This window comes from Saimiri boliviensis, chromosome 7, assembly GCF_048565385.1.
Source record: "Saimiri boliviensis isolate mSaiBol1 chromosome 7, mSaiBol1.pri, whole genome shotgun sequence".
Lineage (NCBI taxonomy): Eukaryota > Metazoa > Chordata > Mammalia > Primates > Cebidae > Saimiri > Saimiri boliviensis.
In genome coordinates, this window is record NC_133455.1 from 26831030 (window position 1) to 26856874 (window position 25845).

At 37.8% G+C, this 25845-nt stretch overlaps 1 protein-coding gene and 1 pseudogene across 1 annotated transcript in view; one reads left to right on the forward strand and one right to left on the reverse strand.

Annotated features, from left to right (window-relative positions):
* POLR3B (RNA polymerase III subunit B) overlaps positions 1-25845 on the reverse strand; it is a 139176-nt gene that overhangs the window by 104766 nt on the left and 8565 nt on the right. The window contains exons 3-9 of the mRNA XM_003929644.4: positions 25254-25310; positions 25110-25174; positions 22315-22390; positions 21988-22088; positions 13855-13946; positions 11546-11663; positions 9009-9117 (exon numbers count right to left, since the gene is read on the reverse strand). Of these exons, the coding sequence (XP_003929693.1) occupies positions 9009-9117; positions 11546-11663; positions 13855-13946; positions 21988-22088; positions 22315-22390; positions 25110-25174; positions 25254-25310 (618 nt within the window). The remainder of the gene's footprint in view (positions 1-9008; positions 9118-11545; positions 11664-13854; positions 13947-21987; positions 22089-22314; positions 22391-25109; positions 25175-25253; positions 25311-25845) is intronic.
* On the forward strand, positions 17072-19229 carry LOC101047584 (hyaluronan mediated motility receptor pseudogene; annotated as a pseudogene).

Consider the following 25845-nt stretch of genomic DNA (forward strand, 5'->3'; position numbering starts at 1 on the left):
CTGCCCACCTCGGTCCCCCAAAGTGCTGGGATTACAGGCATAAGCCACCGTGCCCGGCCAATTTTTTTAAGAGACAGGGTCTCCCTGTGTTGTCCAGGCTGGGGTGCAGCGGCCATTCACAGTCACAGCTGCAGTGCACTATAGCCTCAAACTCTTGGGCTCAGGCAATCTTCCTACCTTACCCTCTAAAGGAGTGCACTAAAGGCACACACCACCATGACCAGCTTCCAAAATCTGAAACTTTCTGAGTACAGACATGACACTCAGAGGAAATACTCACTGGAGCATTTCAGATTTTGGATTTGAGATGCTCAACCATAAGGATAAAGATAATGCCAATATTCCAAAAATTTAAAAAACTCTGAAATACTAAACACTTCTGGTCCCAAGCATTTCATATAAGAGATGCTCCACCTGTAACGAAAAGGCCTTTCCTCATTTGATGTATGGATTGCCACTTCGAGTTGTCCTAATGCTGAATCTAAGTGGTAATTTTATAACTGCATAAAATTCTCAAATGTCCTAACAGAGATCTAAACAGACTGCTTAGGCCCTCCAAATATTTCTAAGCTATGAAGCAAAGATATGCCAAGCACATGGTAAATGACACCATATGTGCAGAAAGCATGATTGCTGCCAAAGCTTCGCTCTAAAAGGACTAAACTCTTCCTATATCAAGTCACTAAATACAGGGGCAATAATTCAGTCAAGTTATCATCAAAGCGCACCAGCTGTAAAGACCAAACTGACTTTATGACTATTTAGCCTTCAGTTGTCACAGCTACAAATAAATGACATATTGCTATGGAAACGACAGCAAAATGCTCAGCCATTTTACTTTGAAGACATAATTTAGACATCTGAAAACTGGCTTTATATGGACTCTTTGTACTCCTAATATCTGAAATCATTTCTCGTAACTAATAAGTCAAAAGTAAATGCTATATAATAACCTTATGAAAAAGCAGCAGAGATAATACATTTCAACAGGTCACCTATACTCTAGTAATCAGCAATACCACTGAACAAAAATAAGGGCAGGTGTACTACAAAAGCGACATGAGGTCTTTTTAGATATCCACAAACTGTGACTTTTAAAGACAGAAAGAATACTAATGAGCAGAAGAGACTGACACAACACGCTAATGGTAATAGGTTGAAATATATTGCGTGAAGGTGGGAAAGAGAATAACTTCTTAAAGTATCTAATATTCAGAAATCTCCGATTTTGCTTTAAAGTAGACTAATCCCAGTGCTTTGGGAGGCCAAGGCAGACAGACCACAGGGTCAGGAGATGGGGACCATCCTGGCCAACATGGTGAAACCCCGTCTCTACTAAAAATACAAAAAATTAGCTGGGTGTGGTGGTACATGCCTGTAATCCCAGCTACTCGGGAGGCTGAGGCAGGAGAATAACTTGAACCAGAGAGTCAGAGGTTGCAGTGAGCCCAGATCGTGCCACTACACCCCAGCCTGGCAACGGAGCAAGACCCCATCTCAAAAAAAAAAAAAAAAGACAAATTTCCATATAAGGTAATTTCCAGGAAACACTGCCCAGCACCCTTGAAATTTGATCCTCTTTTTGGAAAAAACTTTCAAACTACAGATGCCATCATAAGCGCAGGCTGCATACTTGGAATACAAAATGTAAAGAAGGGAAGATTCATTGGCAGGAGAACCTTTGTAGTGATTCAAGTCTATAAATAAGGCTGATCTATGTCTTAAAGGCTTTCTCCATCATATTCAGACTCAGCATGGAACCTGGAAACCCTGCTGTTCCTGTCACTTTCAGCCAATTGTTGGTTACAATCAACAACCATCAAGTCCTAATGACTGTCAAGGTCTATGTTAGGGCCACACAACACTCAAAGAGAAATGATGTGTCTTTTCTGGTATCCCCGTTTGTTTTCCCAGATTTCTGACCATAAAGAGATCTAAGGAAAGAAAAAGGACACTCCCCTTCACGGCAACTCTCTTAGGTAAAGTTCTCAAAGACGCTGGAAAATTTGCCCAAAGTCACACAGCTAATAAGTACAGATGCTGGGATTCAACCTAAATCTGTCTGATTCTAAGATATCCAATATGCTATGCTGCCTCCCAGATGGAAAAGTCTAAATAGTGGTTATCAAACAAATTCCCATCAACTTATTAAAACATATCCATTGTGAGAGACCAATAAAAGTGACTGTTTACGTCCAAAATATTTAGCTCATTTATACAAACTAAACATTGTAAAATATTTACTGATTAAGTGCAGTGGATACGTTTCAGGAAAATAACTGGCAACATGTACCAGGTTTTAAAAAAAACAAAACAACAACTTCCACTCTCAGGAATAAAGTCTCACAAAACAATCAGCAATGTGCACAAACAGGTATCCATAACACACTTCCTAGGGATAAGAGTAAAACCTTGGGGAAGAAAATGACACCCGCATGTCCCACTAGAGGAAGGTTAAGTAAATTCCACCACATGTATGCAACTTGTACACAATAGTCACTAAAAACAATGATGTAGATTCATAACACAGAAAGCTATCCATAATGCATTATTAAGTGAAAAAAATAAAAATTTGTGTGTGTATCACAAAAGCACGGGAAAATGGTCTGGAAAAAGTATATCCAAAAATGTACTTACACTTTTAAGTGGCTTTCTAAATTTAAATAATGCAAGAAATGTTTTTAATAATCAGAAAGAGAGAGAAGTTTGAAATCACAACTACTGGTTACATATTCATATTGTTAATTTATAGCCCCATTCTAAAAAGGATTTAAGTCAGCTATGTGTATGTAAGCATACATGTTTATAGATGTGCAATATAAATATTAAACAAACTTGACAGAAGAAACAGTCTTATTAAACTCATCACCTAGCCAAAAAACAATACTTAATATATTTTCTGATTGTAGTGTATGCATGAGTCTAGTCATGCATTTGCCATGAGTGATAGATTATATTCATTATAATTAATTTATAATTTCTGGTAGAAAGAAAGCAGTACTATGCATCTTCAAGTGTCTATAAAAATACTTTCCAAAAAAAGTCCTTTGGATGCGTGGGAACATACTGCCCTCTGCTGGAAATGTAATTCTATTTTGTTAGATAAAATTTTCTCTCTTTTGGAGTTTCCCTCTGTCGCCCAGACTGGAGTGCAGTGGTGTGACTTTGCCTCACTGTAATCTCTGCCTCCTGGGTTCAAGCAATTCTCCTGCCTCAGCCTCCCAACTAGCTGGGATGACAGGTGTGAGCCACCGCGCCCGGCTAATTTTTGTATTTTTAGCAGAGACGGTGTTTCACCATGTTGACCGACTGGCCTCAAACTCCTGACCTCAAGTGATCCACCCTGGCCTCAAACTCCTGACCTCAAGTGATCCACCCACCTTGGCCTTCCAAAGTGCTGGGATTACAGGCATGAGCCACCAGGCCTGGCCCTGTTAGATAAAATTTTCTTTATTCATCACTAAGTACATAAAACACTACATTAGGCAGTGTGAAATCCCTAAAAGAAAATCCAAAATTACGTTTGTGCTTAAAAAATACAAATCTTGAAGAAAGAAAAGAAAAGATATATTTAAGAATTTTTTTTCTGGGCCCTCTGATATCATGGTAATGCTACTATGACTATATCAAAATCATCCTGAAAAGAAAATGGCTCCATCTCATTTATAGAACTCAAAAGCACATTGGACTACAACAAACATTTTTAAATGTCCTAAAACTTCCTTCACACAATTGTATTTAGAATATGGATGCTTCCTGAGTTAAAGAACCTGATTTGTCTACATCCATTCAATACTTATGAACCACCAGGGGCTCTCTCCCTAAACCCCAATCACCAGACTGATTTGAGGGCTACTTTCCTCCCTGACTCCTACACTCTGTAACCTGGTAACAATTTTAACAGTAAAGTTCTTTCTTACTCCTGAGGCGTATACCCAAAATGCTTTTCCTTTTTAACCAACTTAGTTAATTCAACCTCAGAGGATTTCTTCCTGTTTTCTCTAATTTTGACTCAAAAATTATTTCCACTATCATAACTATTAAAACCAAATATATAAATTTCTAAAATTATCTGAAGCATCCAGTATCTCCTCAAATTTAGTTGAAATCTCAATTTAGTTGAAATGAGCCCTTCATTTCAACTAAACTGGTTATCAACATTCATTTTATATCTATATATGAGTCGGTTATCACTATCCATGGTAGTTACATTCTATAAAGTTGCTGAATTACACCAAATACTGAATAGTGAATATTGAGCCAATGCTTGTAGGAAAAATATAGGGCCAGGTTCCTGTGAGCCTAGGGTCATAATATTTTCCTCAACTGACCAATACAGAACCTTATTTTGTGTGCTTCTTTTAAAAGATATTTAATATATATCATTGATTCATTAACTTTGAAGTCAGCCAACAGCACTATAACTCATGCCTGAACAAAGCTCATCAAGCTTATCTAACACATATTTTCTCCAGAATGCTAAATTAGTGCCGTCAGAACACCCTGACAGCACTTTAGCATTACACTAGGGGGCCATCTTATACCACAAATCAACAAAGCACAAACACAAAACCCATGGCACTAAACAGACTGCAAAAGGGACACTTGTTTACAGCATGAGAGCTGAAATAAGAAAGCAGAGTGTGGCCTTGTTCAATCTCAGCTGGGAATATGCGCGCTGGGTGACTTAAAGTTGTTACCACTTTGTGTCAGTATATATCTGTGAGTAACCACAAAAGTACCACAAGTACTGATTTGGGGGTTATGTATAAATTTTAGCAAGTAAGTGAATTCACAAATAGGGAATTTGCAGATACTGAGGATCAACTATCACATAATGCCAACTATTTTTTTTATTTTGCTTAATAATATTACAATTTAACTGTTCACTGAAGATGTATAGTATTTACATCTTAGAGCAGGTTAAATGGGCCGCTATGTAACTACAGGTACATAACATTTTATCATGCTTCGCTTTATTGAGCTTTAGTAGATACTGTGTTTTTTTCAAATGTAAGGTGTGTCCCTGCTTCCAGATTGACCCTGCTTCAGGCAAGTCTACTGGTGTCATTTTTCCAACAGCATGTGCTCACTTCATATCTCTGCGTCATGTTTTGGTAATTCTTGCAATATTTCAAACCTTTTCACTGTTATGGTGACCTGTGATCAATGATTTTTTTTTTTTTTTTTTTTTTTTTTGAGACAGAGTCTCACTCTGTTGCCCAAGCTGGAGTACAGTGGTGTAATCTCAGCTCACCACAACTTTCACCTCCTGGGTTCAAGTGATTATCCTGTCTCAGCCTCCCAATGTAGCTGAGATTATAGACGTGTACTACTATACCTGGCTAATTTTTGTATTTTGAGTAGACATGGGGTTTCACCATGTTGACCAGGCTGGTCTCGAACTCCTGACCTCAAATGATCCCTGCCCTAGCTTCCCAAAGTGCTGGGATTATAGGCGTGAGCCACTGTGTCTGGCCGATCAGTGATCTTTGATGTTACTATTGTAACTATTTTGGGGTACCACAAATTGTGCTCATAAGAGATGAAAAATTTAATCGATAAATGTGTATGTTGTGACTACTCCACCAACCAGCTATTCTCCCATCTCTCTCCCTTCTCCTTGAGCCTCTTTATTCCTTGAGAACAACAATAGTGCAATTAGGCCAATTAATAACCCTAGAATGGCTTCTCAAGTGTGCAAGTAAAAAAAGAAAAAAAAAAGGGATGCATGTCTGTCACTGTAAATCAAAAGTGAGAAATGATTAAGTTTAGAAAGGAAGGTGTGTCAAAAACTGAGACAGGCCAAAAGCTAGGCCTCTTACACCAATTAGCCAAGTTGTGAACACACAAAAAAAAGTTCTTGAAGGAAATTATTTCAGTGAACATAGAAATGACAAGAAAGTAAAAACAGGCTTATTGCTGATATATAGAGAGTTTCAATGGTCTGGATAAAAAAGCAAACCAGCCATAATAACATTCCCTTAAGTCAAAGCATAATAAGGGTCTAATAACAGCAGAATAAGGGCCTAATTCTGTTCAATTTAAAAGAGGTAAGGAAGGAGCAGAAGAAAACTTGGAAACTAGGAGAGTTTGGTTCATGAGGTTTAAGGAAAGAAGCCATCTCCATAACATAAAAGTACAAGGTGAAGCAGCAAGTGCTGACGGAGAAGCTGCAGCAAGTTATCCAGAAGATCTAGCTAAGATCATTGATGAAGGTGGCTACACTAAACAATAGATTTTCAATGTAGATGAAACAGCCTTCTATTAAAAGAACATGTCATCTATGACTTTCACAGCTGGAGAGGTCAATGCCTGGCTTCAAAGCTTCAAAGGACAGGCTGACTTTCTTGTGAGGGGCTAATGTACCCGATGAAAAAGTTCAAGTCAGTGCTCATTTACCATTCTGAAAATCGTAACCCTTAAGACATATGCTATATCTACTCTGCCTGTGCTCTACCAATGAAACAACAAAGTCTGAATGACAGCACATCAGTTGACAGTATAATTTACTGAATATCTTATGTCTACTGTTGAGACCTACTGCTAAGAAAAAATATTCCTTTCAAAACATTACTCACTGAAAATGAACTCGGTCACCAAGAGTTCTGATGGAGATGTACAAGGAGATTAATGTTGTTTTTGTGCATGCTAACACAACATCCATTCTGCAGCCCAGGAATAAAGAAGTAATTTTAACTTTCAAGACTTATGGCAATTGCTGCCATAGATAGTGATTCCTTTGAATGGATCTGGACAAAGTAAACTGAAAACCTTCTGGAAAGGATTCACTCTTTTCTAGATGCCAGTAAGAATATCTGTGATTCTCCTGAACACAAGAGACACTAATAGTTAGGCAGGAATATCATCATCCCTATTCAGACTGAAAAAGTTACAGAAGATGGATCTTCATCCTTCTACAATCCTTAGAACTAGGGTTTTTTAAAAAAGGAAAGGGGGGAAATATGTCAGGGGTGTTTGAACCGGAGTGACTCCCTCTTGAAGAAGGCCTGGGTGAAATAAGGCTGAGACCTACTGGGCTGCATTCTCAGGAGGTTAAGGCATTCTTGGTCGCAGGATGAGACAGGAAGCTGGCACAAGATAAAGGTCATAAAACAGATTGTGGTAAGGAAGCTGGCCAAAATCCACCAAAACCAAGATGGCAATGAGAGTGACCGCTAGTCATCTTGGGAATCTTCACACTTTTACCAGGGCCATGACAGTTTACAAAAGCCATGGCAACATCAGAAAGTTACCCTATATGGTCTAAAAGGAGGAGGAAACCTCAGTTCTGGGAACTGCCCACCCCTTTCCCAGAAAATTCATGAATAATCCACCCCTTGTTTAGCATATAATCAAGAAATAACTATTAAAATGAGCAACGAGTAGCCTTTGAGGCTGCTCTGCCTAGGGAGTGGCCATTCTGCCATTCTTTTGTTTCTTTACTTTCTTAATAAACTTGCTTTCACCTAAAAAAAAAAAAGAAAAGAATATCTGTATATATGTGATTCATGAGAAGAGGTCAAAATACCAACATTAACAAGAGTTTGAAAGAAGCTGATTCCCATTTGCAAAGATGATTTTGAGGGGTTTAAGACTTCAGTGAAGAAAGTAACTGCAGATGTGGTGGGAATGGCAAGAGAACCAGAAGCAGAAGTAGAGCCTAAAGATGTGACTGAATTGGTAGAATCTCACAATATAACTTGAATGGATGAGGAGCTGCCTCTTAAGGATGAGCAGAGAAAATGATTTCTTGAAAAGGAATCTACTCCTGGTGAAGATGCTGTATACATTGTTGAAATAGCAACAAAGGATGTAGAATATTATGTAAACTTCATTGATAAAGCAGCAGCAGGGTTTAAGACAACTGATACCAATTTTTAAAGAAGTTCTACTGTGGGTAAAATGCTATCAAACAGCATCACATGCTACAGATAAATCATTCATGAAGGAAGAGTCAATACCTGTGGCAAACTTCACTGATGTCTTATTTTAAGAAAATGCCACAGCTACCTTCAGCAATCACCACCCTGATTAGTTAGTAGCCACTAACACTGCCACAAGACCCTCTATAAGTAAAAAGATTATAACTCACTGAAAGACTATGACTCAGATAATTGTTAACTTTTTTTAGCAATAAAGTGTATTTTAATTGAGGCATATATTTTTTATACAGAATGCTACTGCACACTTAACAGACTACAGTATACACATGACTTTTGTATGCACTGGGAAATTAAATATTTGTGGGACTCACTTTACTGCAATATTAGCTTTATTGTGATGGTCTGGAACCAAACTTTTAATATCTCTGAGGTATGCCTATATCTGAGAAAACTATACCATTTCAATATTGTTTCTATGGAAAATGTCTTTTGGGTTCTAGGCCAACAATTCACAAATAAGCTGAGTTTCTATTTGGTTTTGACACAGGGTCTTGCTATGTTGCCCAGGCTGGAGTGCAGTGGCATGATCATGGCTCACTGCAGCCTTGAGTGATCCTCCCACATCAGCCACCCAAATAGCTGGGACTATAGGCACATGCCGCTATGCTTGGCTAATGTTTTTATTATTTGCAGAGATGAGGTTTCACTATGTTGTCCAGGCTGGAGCAGAGTAGCACTACTTGGGCTCACTGCAACCTTTGCTTCTCAGGCTCAAACCATCCTCCCACCTCAGCTCCTGAGTGGATGGGAGTAGAGGCACACACCACCACACCCAGCTAATCTTTTTTATTTTTTGGTAGAGATAGGGTTTCACTATGTTTCCCAGGCTGGTCTCAAACTCCTGGAATCAGGCAATCTGCCCATCTTGGCCTCCCAAAATGTTGGGATTTCAGGCATGAGCAACCATGCCCAGCTTTCAACTTAAAATACATCATATGACACAACTTACGTCACCAATCTTTCTATTCCGAGAATTCCTTAACCTCCAAATTTCTAATTACATATGGAAATAAACCAGAGAAACGAATTCTTATAATTTTCAGAAGAGAGCTGCAGCTTTACCTTAAATATGATGACAATAGGTATATCTTCCGACAAAGTATTATGCCTCAGATAAAATCGCCCTTGTTTCACAGCCATATTGGTTCTGCTTTTTTTCTCATGGGTAGAGCTACGAGTAAATACAAGTTGGTTAAACTGCATTCCCACTTAGTTTCAAGCTAGTAGCATGCAATAGCAATGACCATTAATCAATAAGGGTCAACTGATCAACAACAATCATAAGGTCCTTTCTAATAAGTATTTTTTTAAAAAAACCCTCTCCTGCCCAGCTGCTACTTCTGTGAACATCTAAAAACAGTATAAATTTTTCTTTGACTTTGAGATTATGATGGAAGTTCTGTGTGTGAATGAGTGACAATTACTTTCTGACAAGCTTCCCTTTGACTCCACCTGAATTACTTTGATCCACTGTAAAGCATACATAGAAGACCAATTTTATATAGTTGAAAGGAAAGACCTCAAAATGGGCCTTAAACATAATGAGGAAATAAAAAGAAATGAATTTACATACTATGGGTTTTTTAACTAGTAATTCAACAAAACATACCCATGGTCTCGTTAAACAGTTAAGCCAAAAGAAAGGAATGTCCTTCTATTGGTATCTGTATTAGTTATAAAACTCCTAATGGATTTCAAAGCATTTTAAAAGCTCTAATCAACCACATTAGTAACACACACAGAGCTACTATGCACTATAACCCATGTTAGTTACATTAGCTCAGGCGTCCCCAAACTGCGGCCCCCTGAGGCCATTTATCCGGCCCCCTGCCGCACTTCAGGAAGGGGCACCTCTTTCATTGGTGGTCAGTGAGAGGAACACAGTATGTGGTGGCCCTCCAATGGTCTGAGGGACAGTGAACTGGCCCCCTGTGTAAAAAGTCTGGGGACGCCTGCATTAGCTAATCTTCTACACAGTCACACTTTGAAGTACTGTCTCTAAATCACATATAAGGAAACCAAGGCTTAGAGAAGCTAAGTAACTGCACATTCCAGTGCCTCATAGCTAGAAAACAAAGGCTTTAGGATTCCAATTAAAATTGCCTTGGCTTTACAGTTATAGAGATTAGGAAGACATGGATCTGGGTTCAAAGGCTATCTACCTCTTATAGTCTAGGTACCCCTGAGTTTAAGGTCTGCTGGTTGTAAAATAAAGATGTTAATAGTACCACTTATCTTGGAGGACTGAGGTGACAAATAATATACCTAGTGTTTTACCTGCCTCCTAGTAAAGTACTCAACCAATAACCATTATTGTTAGCTGCCTCTCCATCAGAAAGAAAACTACAAGAACTCTGAGTTAATCTGTCCATTATAGGTTATCAAAGGGGAAACTACTGCACCCTGACATCTTATCTATGCCAATCTTTTTTTTTTTTTTTTGAGATGGAGTTTCACTCTTGTTACCCAGGCTGGAATGCAATGGAGCGATCTCAGCTCACCGCAACCTCCGCCTCCTGGGTTCAGGCAATTCTCCTGCCTCAGCCTCCTAAGTAGCTGGGATACAGGTACGCACCACCACACCCAGCTAATCTTTGTATTTTTAGTAGAGACGGGGTTTCACCATGTTGACCAGGATGGTCTCGATCTCTTGACCTTGTGATCCACCCGCCTCGGCCTCCCAAAGTGCTGGGATTACAGGCGTGAGCCACCGCGCCCGGCCTATGCCACAAATCTTTCTATTCCCAGAACTCATTAACCTTCACATTTCAAATTACACATGAAAATAAAAAGAAGTTACAGAAGCCTCGAAAGGGATGCTGCTGTCAAAATGAGTACACTGTGAAAGGGGCTGGTCTAGAAAACTAACAATAGGGTGTCAAGTCCACAGTACAGGTCATTCAATACTGAGTGTCAAATAGTCTTTGATCATACTGATACAGGAATACAAATGTAAATGGTAAAAGGCTGAAAGGAGTGTAATGGTAAAAAAACTGAAGAGTGGTTTTACATTTTTTCTTTTTAAAAATCTCCTTTTGGCTGGGCACGGTGGTTCATGCCTGTAATCCCAGCACTTTGGGAAGCTAAGGCAGGTGGATCACGAGGTCAGAAGCTCGAGACCATCCTGACCAACATGGTGAAACTCCGTCTCTACTAAAAATACAAAAATTAGCCAGGTGTGGTGGTGCGCTCTGGTAATCCCAGCTACTCAGGAGACTAAGGCAGGAGAATTGCTTGAACCTGGGAGGCACAGGTTGCAATGAGCCAAGATCATGCCACTGCACTCCAGCCTGGGTGACAGAGCAAGACTCCAACTTAAACAAACAAAGAAACAAAATCTCCTTTCATGCTCTACAAGCTAACATAAAATTCAGCTTAAACAGTGACTTTTCAAACAATGTCTCAGACTCCCTTCAACGAAATTTAAAAATCAATACCCTATGCTTCCAGACATTTACAATAAACTGAATGCAGATAGTTTAAATATTACAATGCCTGTTTTTAGAGAGTAATAACTGGCTCCCTCTGTATTGAAATAGCCGTTTAGGACTAATGGAATGACCAATATTTCTTAAGGATACCATCTCTGCTTTCCATACCTGGTAACTGAAGCTCCAACGGCCCCTTTTCTATCAGCCTCCACGATGATCCTGTTCTTAGACAGCTGCTCTTGGATAAGAATAACTTTTTCTACTCCTTTAACAATGAAGTAGCCACCTAACCAAGGGAAATAAGAAAAACTTCATCATTTATTCCTCAACCAGTGTTGATTTAGTAATGGCAGGGATCTTGTGAATCAGACATTACCTTTTCTACCACTTCACGGCACTGGTTAACACTTGATTCAAAAGGGTGTGCTGATTTTTTTTTTTTTTTTTTTTTTTTTTTAGAGAAGGATCTCCCTCTGTCACCCAGGCTAGAGTGCAGTGGCACAATCATAGCTCACTGCAACCTTGAACTCCTAACCTCAAGTGATTCACCCACCCTAGCCTCCCGAGTAGCTAAGACTACAGGCATGTGCCACCAAGCCTAGCTAATTTTTAAACTTTTTTGTAACAGGGTCTCACTATGCTTCTCAGGCTGGTCTCAAACTCCCTGTCTTAAGCCATCCTCCCACCACAGTCTCCCAGAGCACTGGGATTACAAACAGGAGCCATTGCACTGATCCGATACTGTTTTATGGACTAACAATCAGCACATGATTTTATACAAATGAGCCACAAGATGATAAATTTCTTGAGGACAGAGAATATACCTTATTGGTCTCTGAATCACCAGCCCGACATATATAGAAGATGAATGAAAAAAAAAAAAAGTTAAGTAAATTAGCTGTCAGATCTCTTAAGTATAGGAGTAACTGACAATATTCAATATAAGCTTAAATTTACTCTAAGTTTTCTAACAAATCAGTGGTAACGGTAGACTAAGATCAGGTTTCCAAAATAATATAACATATTCAAAAAACTCATACATCATCATGTATTTTTTTGTACACAATTCAGAGTAGGATAAAGTGACACTTCACTTTATAACTGCAGAATATAAGCAAAAAAAAAAAAACAACATATTTGACTTATGCAAAATTCTTTTATAATAAGTCTAGTAAAGTCATGTTCTTCATTAACTTCTTTCCAAAACTGAGGAATTCTGCAACAATGCAACTTTACAGGAATAAGATTGAAGCAGTAAGTTCAAATAAATCAATGTGAAATATGAGTTGAAGAATTAAGCATTAAGTTCTAAGTTTGAAATTTTACAAAAGAAATTGCCTAGAAATAGGTACAGAAATAAAATTTTTAAAAATGTAAGCAAAAAAATACTTTCATTTCCCCCTTCCCTTTACTGCCTTTAAAACAGCCCAAAGTTTACTTGACTTTTTTTTTTTTTTTGAGACAGAGTTTCCCTCTTGTTGCCCAGGCTGGAGTGCAATGGCATGATCTTGGCTCACTGCAACCTCCACCTCCTGGGTTCAAGAGATTCTCCTACCTCAGCCTCTAGAGTAGCTGGGATTACAGGCATGTGCCAACAGGTTCAGCTAATTTTGTATTTTTAGTAGAGATGGGTTTTCTCCATGTTGGTCAGATTGGGCTCGAACTCCCAACTTCAGGTGATCCACCCACACTGGCCTCCCAGAGTGCTGGGATTACAGGCATAAGCCACCACACCCAGCCAAGATACTTGATTTTCTTTGACCAGGCAAAGGCAGTAACTTTGGTAGATTATTCTTGAATTTTTAAGCATACTAAAAGAAACGACTGAGCAAAGATAGAAAGAAAAGACTGATACATCATGGCAATAAATGAGAATATGGCATATTAAAGTTTTAAGCCTGAAATTAAAGAGGAAACCATATGTGTTTTAGAAATATAGACTAATAGGGCTGGGTGAAGTGGTTCATGCCTGTAATCCCAGCAGTTTCAGAGGCCAAGGTGGGTAAGTCCAGGATAGCAGGTGGATGACATAGCAAACACCATCTCTACTAAAAATACAAAAATTAGCTGGGTATGGTGGCATAAGCATGTAGTCCCAGCTATTTGGAAAGCTGAGGTGGGAGGACTGCTTGAGCCTGGGAGGCGGAGGTTGCAGTGAGCCAATATCACACCACTGTGGAAGGGGGAAAATGGGGTGGGGGAGAATGGGGGAGGGGAGGAGAGGGGAGGAGAGGGGAGGAGAGGGGAGGAGAGGGGAGGAGAGGGGAGGGGAGGGGAGGGGAGGGAGGTAGGCTGGCTAATAGCATAAAGCTGGAGACAAATTTCTGTGTGTGTTTTGTGAACACAGCTTTATTGAACAAGTTCATTATAAAGTAGAAAAGCTGGTACTGTTTTTGAGACACAATGTTAAAACAACAGCAGAAGCAACAGAATAAAAGAAAAAGGAAAGTGGGACAAATCTAAGACCTTACACATACCTGGATCTAAAGGACATTCATTCAGTTTGGCAAATTCTGCTGGCGTTTTTCCTGTAAGAACACAGTTTGAACTACGTAACATTATGGGCATTCTGCATAAAATAAAACAAAAGAAAATCACATTAGACTGTCATTGAATTGCAAAAAATAAAACATAAAATGAACATAAAACATAAAACATAAAACAAAAAAATCACATTAGACTGTCATTGAATTGCAAAAAATATAAAACATGCAGTTTTGTATATAAAACATAGACAGACACATCTCACTAAGGGGTCTGTCTACGTACATGTTAGAAAAGGCAGAGGAATAGCAATTACATGGAAGCCAAGCAAAACTAAGTATTTTCTCAGGCATGCTGCTCATCTAGTACAGATGATAAAAACTCAGGCTGGGTGCAGCAGCTCATGTCTGTAATCCCAGCACTTTGGGAGGCCAAGGTGGGTAGATTGCTTGAGGCAATGAGTTTGAGAGCAGCCTGGCCAACATGGTGAAACCCCATCTCTACTAAAAATACAAATTTAGCTGGGTGTGGTAGTGTGTGCCTACAGTCCCAGCTACTCAGGAGGCTGAGACAGGAGAATCGCTTGAACTCAGAGGTGGAAGTTGCCGTGAGCTGGGATTATGCCACTGTACTCCAGAGCGAGGCTCTGCTTCAAAAAACAAAACAAAAAACTCAAATGTTTGGTTTAAACTTTGCATACAGGCTTTAGTGAGAGTCAGAAATGACAGCAACAACTTCCCTCACGGAAGACAAGTGATTCTCATCAGTTACTTGGAAATAGTACAATGCATCAAGGTGTACAGAATAAGAGGCTACAAAAACCAACTGGGCAGTTTGGGAAAAAGAACTAAGCAAAACTTATCAGAAATGGACATTTTAAGCACTGACTTAAAAATGTAGAAATAGGCTGGATAATAATGCATTTGACACTGCTGAAGATATAACTACTGAGTTAGAAAAGGCATCTGAAGAAATTACTGAGAATATATTTCAGAAAGACATAGAGATGGAAGATATGAAAGAGCGTTTAAGAGTCATGGAAGGATAGAGAGAGAACAACTAATAAACATCTAATCAGACTTCTAGATGGTGAAAATACACAGAATGGGTGAGAGGTCCTATTCAAAGAGATAATAGCTGTAAATTTTTAAAGATATATGAAAGCCATAAATCCTCACAGTAACATCTACACAACATAAATAAAAAGACAGCTACACCTAGGCATATCACAGTGAAGATACTAAACACCAAAACTAGAGATAAGATTTAAAGCCCAGCCAGAAAAAAAGGGAAGCTACCAAAAAGGGAAGGATGGCTGGATGCACAATAACTTCACAACAATCAATCACAGAGCAATGTGCTCAAAGTCCTGAGAGAAAAGAATTGCCAACCTCGATTTGTGTATCCCGCTAAGTATTCACTCAGAATGAGGTCGACATAAGGATATTTTCAGACAAAAACTGAGATAAGTTAATACACTAAATAAACTTCTAAACTTCATAAGACAATAACAATTTCTAATTTACGGGTTTAAAAAAACAAGCCAAAAACAGTGGCTCATGCCTGCAATTCCCAAAACTTTGGGAGGTCAAGGTGGGTAGATCACTTGAGCCCAGGAGTTCAAGACCAGCCTGGGCAACATGGTGAAACCCCGTTTCTTTAAAAAAAAAAAAAAAACAATTAGCTAGGTGTGGTGGTGCACTTCTAGTCCCAGTTACTCAGGAGGCTGGACGTGGGAGGATCATTTGAGCCCAAAAAGTTGAGGTTGCAGTGAGTCGTGAGTGTACCATTACACTCCAGCCTGGGTGACAGAGTGAGACCCTGTCTCAACAAGACCAAAACAAAACAAGATAGAACAAAACTTTGGTATAACAAAAGCATGTAAGTCAAAGTGATTGACTGATCCAAGTTAAAGCTTTCTAAGGTCTTTGTTCATGCCAGGAGGAAAATATTGTTTACTTTCAAACTTCGTTAAGTATGCTTTTCAAAATTTCCAAGGTAAACATAAACAGAAATACTGTATGTGACTTTTCAATCAGTCAGGGAAGGGTGAGAAAAAAAGTCTTCCATTACCTAAGAAACAAAAATGGAAAAAAGCAAACAAACAAAACATGAAAAGCCACACAGTTTTAAAATATAAGTTGACAGATTTGTATTCAAATATATGTATATATGTATGTATATATATAAAACAAATACAAATGAACTACATACTCAAGACAAATTTCTTAAAAATCTAGCCATATGTAGTTTACTTCAACTAAACTCAAAACACAAGGACATATAAGAGTTCTTTTTTTTTTTTTTTTGAGATGAAATCTCGCTCTGTTGCCCAGGCTGGAGTACAGTGGCACAATCTTGACTCACTGCAACATCTGCCTTCCGGGTTCAAGCAATTCTCACGCCTCAGACATGCACCACCACAACCAGCTAATTTTTGTATTTTTAGTAGAGACAAGGTTTCACCATGTTGGCCAGGCTGGTCTCGAACTCCTGACCACAGGTGATCTGCTGGCCTCAGCCTCCCGAAGTGTTGGGATTACAGGCATGAGCCACTATGCCCAGCACATTTAAAAGATTAAAAAGAAAATAATTTTTTTTAAATGATATACCAGAAATATAACCAAAAGAAAGCAAATGTGGCTATACTAAGAGCAGACAAAGTAAGATTCAAGGCAAAGAATATCACCAGATATAAAGAAGATAAATGTATAATAATCAAAGGTTCAATTCACCAGGAAGACTGAACAACTTTAAACTTCTACGCACCTAATATCATAGCTTCAAAAAAGCAAAGATACACAAAAACATAAGGAAAATGGACAAATCCACCATCATAGTGGGAGATTTTAACATGCCTAATTAATAGAACAAACAAATCAAAAAGCAATTAAGATATACAAAACATCTAAACAACACAATTAACAAGTTTGATCTGAAGGAAAAACACAAACAATAGCACAAAACAACTGGAGAATACCCCTTGTTTCCAAATAAACATGAAGTATTTATAGAAACAGGTCTACAAAGTTCCAAAAATTGACATAAAGCACCAATTGGAAATTTTAAGTCTTCTAAATAACTCAGATTAAAAAGGAAATCATAATGGGAAGATAGGATAAGAATATTCTCATTTCAGAGGCAGTGATAATCTGCATTCAGTTGCGGAGGAGTGCCAATGACTTTCGGTTTCTGGAGCCGGCTGTCGACATGTCCTTTCCTAAGGCACCCGTGAAACGATTCAATGACCCTTCTGGTTGTACACCATCTCCAGGTGCTTATGATGTTAAAACTTCAGAGGTGTTGAAAGAACCAGTATCCTTTCAGAAATCACAAAGATTTAAACAACAAAAAGATTCTAAAGAAAATCTTAATGTTGACAAGGATACTACCTTGCCTGCTTCAGTTAGAAAAGTTAAGTCTTCCAAATCAAAAGAATCTCAAAAGAATGATAAATATTTGAAGATATCAGAAAAAGGATTCGTGTTCTTACACAGGAACGTGGTGCTCAGGACAGGCGGATCCAGGATCTGGAAACTGAGGTGGAAAAGACGGAAGCAAGGCTAAACGCTGCATTCAGGGAAAAAACATCTCTCTCTGCAAATAATGCTTCACTGGAAAAACAACTTATTGAATTGACCAGGAAAAATGAACTACTAAAATCTAAGTTTTTGGAAAATGGTAACCAGAAGAATTTGGGAATTCTAAGTTTGGAGCTGATGAAACTTAGAAACAAAAGAGAAACAAAGACAAGCGATCTGATGGCTAAGCAGGAAGGCATGGAAATGAAGCTGCAGGTCACCCAAAGGAGTCTCAAAGAGTCTCAGGGGAAAATAGCCCAAGTGGAGGGAAAACTTGTTTCAATAGAGAAAGAAAAGATTGATGAAAAATCTGAAACAGAAAAACTCTTAGAATATATCCAAGAAATTAATCATGCTTCAGATCAAGTGGAAAAATACAAGCTAGATATTGCCCAGTTAGAAGAAAATTTGAAGGAGAAGAATCATGAAATTTTGAGCCGTAAGCAGTCTCTTGAGAAAAATACTGTTATATTATCTAAACAAGTAGAAGACTTAAATGCGAAAGGTCAGCTGCTTGAAAAAGAAAAAGATCATGTCAACAGGAATAGAGAACATAATGAAAATCTAAATGCTGAGATGCAAAACCTAAAACAGAAATTTATTCTTGAACAGGAACGTGAAAAGCTTCAACAAAAGGAATTATAAGAATTATCTTCTAGTCTTCATCAGAAGCTGTGTTCTTTTCAAGAAGAGATGGTTAAAGAGAAGAATCTCTTTGAGGAACAATTAAAACAAGCACTGGATGAGCTTGATAAATTACAGCAAAAGGAGGAACAATCTGAAAGGCTGGTCAAGCAATTGGAAGAGGAAACAAAATCTAGAGCTGAAGAATTAAAACTCTAGAAGAAAAGCTGAAAGGGAAGGAGGCTGAACTGGAGAAAAGTAGTGCTGCTCATAGCCAGGCCACCCTGCTTTTGCAGGAAAAGGTTAACAGTACAGTGCAAAGCCTTGAAGATGTTACTGCTCAATTTGAAAGCTATAAAGCGTTAACAGACCAGTGAGATAGAAGATCTTAAGCTGCAGAACTCATCATTACAGGAAAAAATGGTCAAGGCTGGAAAAAATGCAGAAGATATTCAGGGTCAGATATTGGCAACCGAGAGCTCAATTCAAGAATACGTAAGGATGCTTCTAGATCTACAAACCAAGTTAGCACTAAAAGAAAGAGAAATTAAAGAAATCACAGTTTCTTCTTTTCAAAAAATAACTGATTTGCAGAACCAACTCAAGCAACAAGAAGATTTCAGAAAACAACTGGAAGATGAAGAAGCAAGAAAAGCTGGAAAAGAAAATACAATGGCAGAATTAACTGAAGAAATTAACAAGTGGCGTCTCCTTTACGAAGAACTATATAATAAAATAAAACCTTTCCAGCTACAACTAGATGCTTTTGAAGCAGAAAAACAGGAATTGTTGAATGAACATGGTGCAGCTCAGGAACAGCTAAATAAAATAAGAGATTCATATGCTAAGTTATTGGGTCATCAGAATTTAAAACAAAAAATCAAGCATGTTGTGAAGTTGAAAGATGAAAATAGCCAACTCAAATCGGAAGTAACAAAACTCCACTGTGCTTGCTAAAAAAAAAAAAAAAACAAACAGAGACAAAACTTCAAGATGAATTAAATAAAGTCCTAGGTATCAAACGCTTTGATCCTTCAAAGGCTTTTCATCATGAAAGTAAAGAAAATTTTGCCCTGAAAACCCCATCAAAAGAAGGCAATACAAACTGTTACTAAGCTCCTGTGTACTGTCAGGAATCATGGAAGTAAACATCTGAAAAACCTGTTGAATATTATTTCATTCATATTATTGATATTGTTATTAATATGTTTGACCTGGGTATTTTATAATGTATTTAATTTTAACTGCCTATCCTTAAGTATGTGAAAGGAACATTTTTTACCAAAGTATCTTTTGACATTTTATTTTTTCTTTTAAATACCTCCTTCCTAATGCTCACCTTTATCATCTCATTCTGAACCCTCTCGCTGGCTTTCCAGCTTGCAGTGCATCCGACGACTCAATATTCCTTTAAAAGTCAGTATCATATTATTATCCCCCTGTCCTGAAACCTTAGTTTCAAGAGTCTAATCTCCAGATTTTCAGCCTGATCCTGGAGGTCTTTTCTAGTCTGAGCTTCTTTAGCTAGGCTAAAACACCTGGACGTATTCTGGCCTCTACTTTTCTAATAATGCTCACTCTGTCCTACCTATTATCCTTCCACTTGTCCAGTTCAAATAATAAGGACAAGCCTAGCTTCATAGGAACCTCTCTATCTTTAATCAGTTGTTTAATAATTTACAGGTTTTTAGGCTCCATCCTACTTGTATTAAATTTGGCCTTTAAGCCTGCATTTTTAACAAAGTCTTCAGTTAATTCTTAGATACACTAAAAATCCAAGAAACTCTGCATGTAATTATTACTTTATAGTTTGTCACATACTGCTTGTCATCTGCATGTCTACTGAGCATTTAATATTTATGTAATATGAAATAAAGTTATACAGTAAGTCATTTAACCAAAAAAAAAAAAAAAAGAATATTCTCATTTCACATCAAGGGAAACGAACACACTGACTAAAGTTGTATAATATGACATAAAGATATAAAATATTACAGTTACTACAGCAACCAAAAAGAGAATTAAAAACAAGAAGGAGAATTTGGAGGAATAAGGGAGAAGCAAAGTAGGTGACACAAATAAGTTAAGCCATATCCCATATATCAGGAGACAAAAAATAATGTCTATATTTAATGTATCAAGACATAGAGGTCAAAGCATCGCATTTAGCTATGAATATTGGCCAGGCATGGTGGCTCACACCTGTAATCGCAGCACCTTGGAAGGCCAAGGTGAGTGGATCACATGAGGTCAGGAGTTTACAATCAGCCTGACCAACATGGTGAAACCCCATCTCTACTAAAAATACAAAAACATTAGCCATGTGTGGTGGCAGACACCTGTAATTCCAGCTACTTGGGAAGTTGAGGCAGGTGAATCACTTGAACCTGGGAGGCAGAGGTTGCAGTGAGCTGAGATCATGCCACTGTAGTCCAGCCTGGACAACAAAGTGAGACTGTCTCAAAACAAAACAAAACACACACACACACAGACACACTAAAGCTATGGATATAATAATCCCCAGAAAAAATAACAGAAATTGTTATGAATTTGGGAATGGGTCTAAAGGTGAGGAAGGGGAGGGAGGAAGGTTACTGTTTTGAATCAAATGTTCTTATGTACTGTTTGATTTCTAACCAAATAAAAATACAATTTGGATTAAACTAAAATCTTTTTACTCCAAAAAATAAATGAGATTACATATGTAATTTAGATAATGCATAGTACACATAAGCATTCTAATTAATAGAGGTTATTTTTATGAATGCAGAGCTAACAAACAACATTGCCTATCATAGTATGGCACATAGTAGGTATTCAACAAATACTAGTTACATGCTCCCTCTTTAAACCAGGATTTAAACCCAAAATCTTACTAATTTATGTTTTCCTCTAGTCTCTCTTGCCTTTCCTTCACAAGTCAATCCAGTTCATAATTTAGCAACGGTCCAAAATTTAAATGGACACAAGTATGGTCCATATATAAGACAGAAAGAAGTTCTCATCTTAACACTGATAAATAATCCTGCTAAAACCAGGATATTTTAATATCTTACTTATTTTTCTAACTGAAGAATGAGGAGAGAAGCAATACAAATTACCCCTTCCTTTGAGGGAAATATATATGTTTGCTTTAACATAAAATTCTGGACTTCTAGACCACTTAGCAAATGGTGCCATAATTACATATGCCTGTCTTCCCTGACAGCTGTGAATGAAGGTAGCCAACAGGAGCTGTATTCTGTGTATCTTTTACTTACCTAAGTACTCAGCATCACACATAAGAAGTGACAGGCAGTTAGTGTACATTAGTTGAACAAATGGATGTTTATTAAGCTCTTAGCACTTTTGAGAGGGGAAAAACACTTGAACAGAAATTATGTGGATTAAATCTAAAGTCTAATACCATTATTAAACTCAGAATATTGTGGGTTTTGTCCATTTCTACAGGAGAGTCAATATTTCCCTAATCAGGAAAGGCAGACTGCAAAAATCCAAGTAGATGCTATCATTTCCAAACTTGTACCAGGCAAATAAATAATTTCTCCCTTAAATACTTGTAGATGAGAAAGAGTTAAATTCCAGGAAAACTCAAACTTAGAATATACCTGGAATGCACCAAGAAGAGCCATCCAGAAGAGTTCACTGAAATGCTATCATACCTAGTGTTTCCCTAGCATCTTAAGAGTTATAGTAGGAAAGGAAAACATTTTCCTCAATTTTTTAGGAAAAATTTTATCATTAATAAATAGTAACAACCCCAACTATGTGCTGGACATTATTCTAAGTGCTTTACATGTGCTGACTCTTTCGACCCATGAAATAGGCAGCATTTCCTGCATTTTTCAGATGTGGAAATGGGGTCACATCACAGGGCTGGCATCCAGGCAGTGTGGCTCTAATACAGATTTCATTTCTCACCTGCCAATGGGTAAGGCATTGCGGATAATCCTCTGGCTGCCTCGGGTATATTCAATATCCACTGTAATGGGGGCAGAGTATGTCATGTCCCTCAAACGGCACTGAAAGAGAATCACGTATCTGACAGTTACTGCTCTTTCTGTAATAGAGTCCTGACCACTTCAAAGTGTTCCTTCTGCAGAAGTACGGCCCACACTGAACTCTGATTCCCTTTTCTCAGAAGAATATCCCCTACCCCGCCCCATTTTTAAATTATCTTTTAAGAGTATATATTAAGAGCAGACTCTGAGTTCAAGCAAGTCCAATTAAAGCAAGGTTCATAATTACCTCATGAGGGGACACTGGTCTAGTTACATTGAAGCTTTCTTCAACATCAGGTAGCCCAACATAGATGTTAAGATATCTGAAAAGCAAGTTAGTGCAGTATGAATTATACTTCTTCAAAGACCATAAAAGCAAACAAACTATTTTCCTTCCAAATGCAAAGATTATGTTTTGACAAATGCTTATCTTGATAAGGATGACAAATTGAGTATTGAAACTGGAGATCTTCTTGAAGTGATAGTACATATAGCTTTACAAAGGAGGGAAAACATTGTCAAAGTATCTTTTAAAAAATAATATGCGCCAGGCATGGTGGCTCACGCCTATAACCCTAGCACTTTGGAAGGCCAAGGCGGGTGGATCACTTGAGGTTGGGAGTTCGAGACCAGCCTGACCAACACAGAGAAACTCTGTCTCCGCTAAAAATATGAAATTAGCTGGGCATGGTGGTGCATGCCTGTGATCTCAGCTACTCAGGAGGCTGAGGCAGGAGAATCACTTGAATCCAGGAGGCAGAGACTGCAGTGAGCTGAGATCATGACATTGCACTCCAGCCTGGGCAACAAGAGCAAAACTCCATTTCAAAAAAAAAAAATTGTAAATCTCTTTACAAAATTACTAGAAATACAGCTCCCTAAAAACAATACTTACTGAAAGAAACAGGAAAGTGCAAAGAGTACTGATGGTATGGGAACAGGGTGGAAAGAACTGGAAGTGGAACAACTATTTTCTGAATATACTTTTTTGTGCAGGTCTAACTCTTACAATCATAATAATGTTTCACATACTGAAAAAATAAAGGAACTAACATAAGTAACCCTGGGAGACAGTATTTTGGTTGGACATTGTAAGGCTAAAGATAAAAAGAACAGTGCACAAATATTACACTCTAGTAAATCTTATACTCACAGAGATATGAGTTAACAATTCTGGAACTTTATATATAGTCTAGGATTGAAGAAAAAGTACAGATAATGGGAGTCAGATTTCTCATTAATGGGATAAAAGTTACAAGTAAGGAAAGAGAAAACGTTAGAATGAGTCCTACAGTGTTGAACTGAAATTGGAGATATCAGTCTGCATGGTTTTTAATATATGTAAAAATGGATAGAATAAAGAAATACACATGTGTCTGCACGTATGTGTTCATATACATGCACATGTTTCTGAACTCTGCCTGCTGAAATCTTAGTGTCCATATCTTGGATTCTAAATACTGTTTTCCAGTAAAAGGAACTCTAGGAATCCTTGGATTCCCAACACAGGACAGGGACATTTCAGATGAATCACATCTTATGGTACGAGAAAGCAAAGGAGTGCTCAAAAAATAATGGTGGCATCTTGAAAGGACACAGGAGATCAATCTGAAGGGTCTCCCTATGGTCAAAGCTAAAACAGTCTGAACAACAGAAAAATGATAATACTGAATATATATATGAGAGTATTCATAGAATAAAATAAAACACCCATGAGTCCAAACTGATATAAATTAATATATAGAGAGATAAATGAGGGGAAGAGAAAGCTATTCCATACAGAATTTCAGTATCAATGCAGAAGGAATGATGGAAATAAAGATTCACCATTAGGTAAGCACCACAATAACTGTTGTTAAGAATCATCAATGTATGCTAAAATTGTTGGTGAAATTATGAGAAACGGTAGTTGCATAGTCACAAAGAATCTCCCCATAAGATACTTATTAATTACAAAAGGAAAAATAACTTTTTAGTGGAGAAATCTGTAAGATTCTACCTTAACCAGGTGAACAAAGTTAAAATCATCAGTAATAAAACATCCTGGCATCTGTCACCCCAATATGAATCAGTGAGAATAGCATAAAACATTGCTTCTGTGGTATTCTTGCCAAAAATGCATAACCCAATCTAATAATGATCAAATGTCACACAAACTCAAATTCAAGGAACTTCTGCAAATATTCAGCAGATTGTTCAAAAGTATCAAAGTCAAGAAAGACCAAGAAAGACTGGGGGACTTCAAACATTGAGGAGACTAAGGATACAAGACAACTAAACGTAACATGGAGCTCTGGATTGATTCCTACACCAGAAAAAGGATATTTGTGAGAAAACATCAAATGAGATCTACAGATTAGTAGACAACATCGTATCAGTGCTAACTTCCTGGTTTTATCATTGTGCTATGATTATGTAAGATGTTAGTATCAGTGAAAGCTTGGCAAAGGATACTAAAGAACTCCTTGTACTATTTTTGCAATTTTTCTTTTAAGCTTAAAATTATTTCATAATAAAAATTTAAATATTTAAAACCTAATAGTTTCAAAAACTTCCCAATCATAACTCATTATAATTTGCCAATTAAAAATGTAATTTGAGCACTTTATAATAGAAGACAATGATTTTATTTTATCTTACTTTATTTTAGTTTATTTTTTTGAGTTGGAGTCTCACTCTGTCGCCCAGGCTGGAGTGTAGAGGCACAATCTCAGCTTACTGCAACTTCCGCCTCCTGGGCTCAAGTGATTCTCCTGCCTCAGCCTCCCGAGTAGCTGGGATTACAGACATGCACCACCATGACTGGGTAATTTTTGTATTTTTAGTAGAAACAGGTTTTCAACATGTTGGCCAGGCTGGTTTTGAACTCCTGACCCCAGGTGATCTGCCCACCTTGGCCTCCCAAACTGCTGGGATTACAGGCGTGAGCCACTGCACCTGGGCAACACAATGATTTTAAAAGAATTTTGATAGCAACTTCGCTCACTTTTAAAAATGTTAGACATAACCCAAACAGCAAATTAAGAATAGTTGGTTCCTTACTTTAAGTACCACATAGGGTCAGCGTCACTTGTAACCTTTTCATTGGCTTTCATTATCTTCTTTATCTGTAGTGAAAAATGCAACATTAGGAAAGACTCCAGCTTCCAATTAATCCTCAGTTTATGTCTAATGTCTGATGCTTACCTCTACATTAATAAAATAGTTAAACGAATCTATATGCTGTTTCACAAGGCCTTTCACCTAAACAGATAGAAAGTAAACAGTAGGTTAGCAACAAAATAATAGCTCATGTAATGGAATCTAATCATGGGTGAACATCAAATTTTTCTCAAAATCAAAGTGAGAAAAAAATCCACGAATTAAATAAATCTTTTCATCAATGTGTTCCAATTCCATTTCCGCATCATCTTACTAGTATATCCTCAAGAGTTTTCCCCCTTGAGAAGAAATCTGACTCTTGGAAATCAAAATATGAGTACATGAATATATGGCCATGTGCCACATAACATTTCATTCTACTATGAACCACATATATGACAGCAGTCCCATAAGATTATAATGGAGCTGAAAAATTCCTATCGCCTAATGACTTACGATTTGATTTGATTTCATAGAGTATATTTCTGAAAAGAGTGACCCTTTCCTCAAGAAGAGCCTCCGACAGGTCCTTCAGAAGTACTGCAGAAGACACTGCTATCATAGAAGATGATCGCTCCATGTGTTATTGTCCATGAAGACCCTCCAGTGGGACAGGGCAGTGATACTGATGATTCTG